Below are 5047 nucleotides of genomic sequence, written 5' to 3'. Positions count from 1 at the left end.
GTGAGTCAGACCTCAGGTGTTGGCAGAAATGGAGAGAAAGGACAAACTCCAAAGACTTTGAGGGCAGAATGACCTGAGACCTGGATATAGGAAATACAGGAGAGGGCAGAGTCAAAGACAACAGTTTTAAAATTAAAACATTTGAAGAATGTTTTTTCCCTTGTATCCAACTTTGGGGCCTGGTTCTGTTGCTCAGGCTGGAGTGCAGTGGCGCAGCCTTGACCTCCTGGGCTCGAGCCACTCTCCCACTTGAGTAGCTGGGACTGCAGGTGTAGATTGCCTCTTTCTATCCAACTTCAACTTTTTCTGAATGTTACCCTGATTAAGCTAATTGAAGTCTTGTCGTGTTTTCCAGAGTTAGCCAGCCTGTTCAAGGGCTTAGGAGAAAGTCAACACACTTCGCAACTTGAATTGGTCCCAGCTGCTCCCAGAAGAACGGGCGGGTTGGTCCCTATGCCACCCCTGGAGAGCTACTCGCCGCCCACTTTGCCGTGAAGGGCTGTGCGGTTCCCGTGCACGCCGGAGCCTGCTGTGGCCTCTTATGCACTCCACCACCCCCATCAGCTCCCTCTTCTCCTTCACCAGCCCCGCAGTGAAGAGACTGCTAGGCTGGAAGCAAGGAGATGAAGAGGAAAAGTGGGCAGAGAAGGCAGTGGACTCTCTAGTGAAGAAGTTAAAGAAGAAGAAGGGAGCCATGGACGAGCTGGAGAGGGCTCTCAGCTGCCCGGGGCAGCCCAGCAAATGCGTCACGATTCCCCGCTCCCTGGACGGGCGGCTGCAGGTGTCCCACCGCAAGGGCCTGCCCCACGTGATATACTGCCGCGTGTGGCGCTGGCCGGATCTGCAGTCCCACCACGAGCTGAAGCCGCTGGAGTGCTGTGAGTTCCCATTTGGCTCCAAGCAGAAAGAGGTGTGCATTAACCCTTACCACTACCGCCGGGTGGAGACTCCAGGTGGGTCGTCTTTACGACGTCGAGGTTTATTTTCAGAGTGAAGGTCGTGTGCCCCATTGATGGAGAATGATGGCGCACCAGCAGACAGGGACCTCTCCCAAAAGAGAGAGAGAAGAGAGAGAGGAGAGGGAGGTTCAGTTTTGAGGGACTCGTCCAAAATTTTGTTTCCCGGAATGAGGCAGCTGTCCAATCAAAGAAAGAAGGTTCCCATGAAAATGATATTCCTGCCTGGAATGCCACAGGAACACTCAATCCAAAGAGAATCGCAGTAAAACCCTGTTATAGCCAGTGTGAAGGAATGAAGATAAACTAGTCAGGAAAATCTAGAAAGAAGATATTTTCATTTGATTTCATTATGCTGGTAAGCTTTGTGTGATTTTGAAAATGAGGCAGATGGCTAATCGGAGAAAACTGCCATAAAAGTTTTATTTTGAGGTATCTTGGACAAGTCAGCATAATCTTTTACCAGTTCTTGGGGTCCTGAAAGGTTTTAAAATGGCCTTGATAATGATGAGCTGTAAAAATTAAACATCCTCCTCCCCCCGCCCCAAACAACTGAACTGAACTGTACTAAACTGAACTAAGGCAGGGTTTTTGGCTGCTACTTTGTTCAAGTTCAGGTAAGTAGAAGATATCTCATGTCTAGGTCTGAAAACAGCCAATGAAAGAGTTGCTGGAAATCATTCCAGGCAGTTATTTTTAAAAATGGTTTTAAGTACAGACAGGTATCACTTAATGATGGAAATACATTTGGAGAAATGCATCAGTAAGTAATTTCTTCCTTGTGTGAACACCCTGGAGTGTACTTACACAAACCATGAGCCTGCTACGCCGTTAGGCTATATGGTGTAGCCTATTGCTCCTAGGCTACTAACCTGCACAGCATGCTACTGTACTGAATACTGTAGGCAATCCTAACCACAATGGTATTGAATGTATATGAACAGATCGAAACATAGAAGAGGTACAGCAAAAGTACAGTATCATAATCTTGGGGGACCACTGTTTTATATTGGTCCCTCAACCAAAACATGATTACACAGTGCATGATTGTATAAGAAAGTATCTTTCTAAAACCCTTCACACCCCTGTGTGTGTGTGTGTGTGTGTGTATGTATATTCTATATATATGTGTAAGAAATATGTATATATTTCCTCCTCCTCTTGGAGAAGCCTGGTGTTTGTCTTTGTTCCTTCACACTGGCTATAACAGGGTTTCACTGTGATTCTCTTAGATTGAGTGTTTCTGTGGCATTCCACACAAGAACACAGTTTTAGGAGAGCTTTCTCTCTTTGGCCATCTGCCTCATCCCAGGAAACCAAAGCGCTGACACATTAGCTCAGGGAAATTGCCCATGTCCAATGAAGAGATGGTCCTGTCTACGTAGGCAGGTTCAGTTAACCTTAAAACAGTATCCAATAAGTGATTTATGCCCAGCCTACCTCAGTCTTAGCTAAGTGATCCTTCAAGCTCCCAGAACTTAACATCTACCTGTGTGTGGATGCCTCCCACAGCCCATTCAGGGACTGAGGCCCTGGCTGAGAAGGTATTGGAAGGTTCCACATGCTTGGCAAATCTGATGCATTTCCCCTAAATCCTGGAGCGAGTTGCTTTCCACCCTTCTTCCCTGCTTCATTTTGACTCTCTTCGCTTACTTAAAAAAAAAAAGTCAATAATGTCTAAGCTTATAACAAAAATGACTTGATTCCATTTTGTGTTTCAAAGATTTGAATTACATTAAGCATCCAAAATATATCCAAATGGAAAAATGTTCATTAATAAATCATTTCTGTCTTCCTGAATAATGTAGTTGTAAAATTTAACAACTTGTAAGAAACATCTTGTAAAATGTACCTGGTTTTCCTTTTGAATATTCAAAAGCCTAATTTTAAAGAACTGTTTGACGTTTTAGTTTTTCATGTCTTTTGTTTTTTTGTCTTGCTCTGTTGGCAGGCTGGTGTGCAGTGGCGCAATCTCTGCTCACTGCAACCGTCGCCTCCCCAGTTCAAGCGATTCTCCTGCCTCAGCCTCCTGAGTAGCTGGGACTACAGGCACATGCCACCATGCCCAGCTAATTTTTGTATTTTTAGTAGAGACGAGGTTTCACCATGTTGGCCAGGATGGTCTCGATCTCTTGACCTCATGATCCACTTGCCTCATCCTCCCGAAGTGCTGGGATTACAGGCATGAGCCACCATACCTGGCCTTTAGTTTTTCATGTTCTGTAAGATTCTTTTAGGAATGATAGTGTGAGTGTTTTACATATGGTAAATATATTTCATTTTATCATAATTTAGGTGTGAATTTCCAGAAGGAAAGATGGGTAACGATTATATTAATTTAAGGTAATATTTAAGTTACAGAGGTTTTTCTTACTTGTGTTTTTTTTAATAGAAAAAGTAGATTTTATATCTAGTTAGCTATCCATATTTAAAGTAAATATTTTAGGAATAATAAAAATGTTAATGTTAAACAAGTTTGCTGAGTTCCTATTTATCATAAAGCTTAAGTTTTGCCTTTGAAATCTCATTTTTTGGCCATCCATTTTAGATACATTGAAGGCTGCATTCACATTTTCTTTTCATTCACACATCCACTTCAATAATTGACTTCAGTGCTTTCCAAGTTATGTGTGGTGAGGGATCAGTTTTTATTTTTTTAATTTCCAGTCCTTCAAACGAATACTTTTATAGTACAGACGAATTACTAGGCAAATGAAATTTTAAAAAGACTTAGAAAATATAAGCCTAATTTTAAAAATTATTTAAACAAATGTAAACTAGAAACTCTGTCAAATTGCTGTGAAAAGTTTCTAAGCACTAATTTCTTCACAGACTGGTACCCAACAGTTGGTGAAGGGTCCCCAGTCCTCAGACCACACTTTACCTGGCACAGTTCTGGTGGAAGCCATGCAAGACTGTTGTTGTGGTACATGATGATTTTACTCCATTTGGCTGGAGGTTATTTCAGGAGTGTAATTTCTTTTTTATATAAAATATTCATATTATATCAAAACCACATGACTCTTTTAAAAAAGACAGAAGTGTTTTTTTTCCAGCTCTGCTTTGCATGCCCATGTGCCCTGTAATTCCTTCCGCTGTTTCCCCCTGTGTAACACTGAGATGTAAAGATAGCATGGTATTTAAAAGTGGCATAAGATAGGCATGAGTGTCTGTAAGCGCACTGTCATATTTACAAGCAGCAGTTGAGTTGTGGAAGTGGAATTAAGTAATTAGGGATAGCTGTGTTGTGAGTGAAAGTATTTAAAAATATGATCAGTGCACATTTAAGGCAACTGAGCCAGTCAGGTCAAATAACAACTAGGATGAAACTATCAGTTTTCTTTGCAAACATCCCCTGGTTTTGATTTTACCCAGATGGTAAAAATATATTATCAAGATAGTTGTTATGACAAAGGGAAATGTATCCTTTCTTTTCTCTTGGTGCCTCAGATCTACAGGCCATGAAGAAATAGAAGTCTCTACATTCAGATGGATAGGAGGCATTATATTTTTATCAGTGTTAGGAGTATACCGTAGATATTTTACATTAAAACTGAAGTCACAGAGATGATTCAAATTCTTCTTCATAAAGAAGTGAGTGTTTACTTGAACATCGTTAACATTTTGATGAAGGGTCATTGACAAGCCATACACATTCGCTGTGTCAACTCCTCACTTCAGACTATTCGTGAGGCACATAATCTTTTTTTTCCCTGCATAGTTGTGGAATATGAATACATTAAGGGGAATTTAATGGTTTATGATCCATGTCACTGTTTGATGGTGATGTTGAATGTTTGTTCTCTGGTGTCATAAGGCAGCATACGTATACAATAGCTTATAAAAGGGGAAGAAATTATTTGTTTCTCTGCCACCCTCACCTGTAGCAGTTTTAGTTTAAAACCTTTTATTTACCCTTCTTAGTTTATTTTCTGTCCGTATAACTGAAAATTATTGTTTGTTAAGAAAGAGATAGATGTATGATGTCAAAGGCAGATGGCAGACTTCGGGGTTAATGTCATTGTTATTGTAATTGTCTGTTTATTCCAAAACATTTACCTTTTTTTAAGACCTTATTTTTTAGAGCAGTT

General features: G+C 40.9%; 1 protein-coding gene across 6 annotated transcripts in view; it reads left to right on the top strand.

Moving 5' to 3' along the window:
• Positions 1-5047, top strand: part of SMAD9 (SMAD family member 9) — a 75170-nt gene that overhangs the window by 39722 nt on the left and 30401 nt on the right. For all 6 annotated transcript variants that reach the window (XM_016925194.3, XM_016925193.3, XM_016925195.4 and 3 more), the window contains exon 2: positions 356-953. In XM_016925194.3, coding sequence (XP_016780683.1) covers positions 542-953 — 412 coding nt within the window. In that variant the 5' untranslated portion in view covers positions 356-541. The remainder of the gene's footprint in view (positions 1-355; positions 954-5047) is intronic.

This window comes from Pan troglodytes, chromosome 14 (genome assembly GCF_028858775.2).
Source record: "Pan troglodytes isolate AG18354 chromosome 14, NHGRI_mPanTro3-v2.0_pri, whole genome shotgun sequence".
Lineage (NCBI taxonomy): Eukaryota > Metazoa > Chordata > Mammalia > Primates > Hominidae > Pan > Pan troglodytes.
The sequence above is the reverse complement of the archived record's forward strand: the minus strand, read 5'-3'. Positions and strand labels throughout refer to the sequence as shown.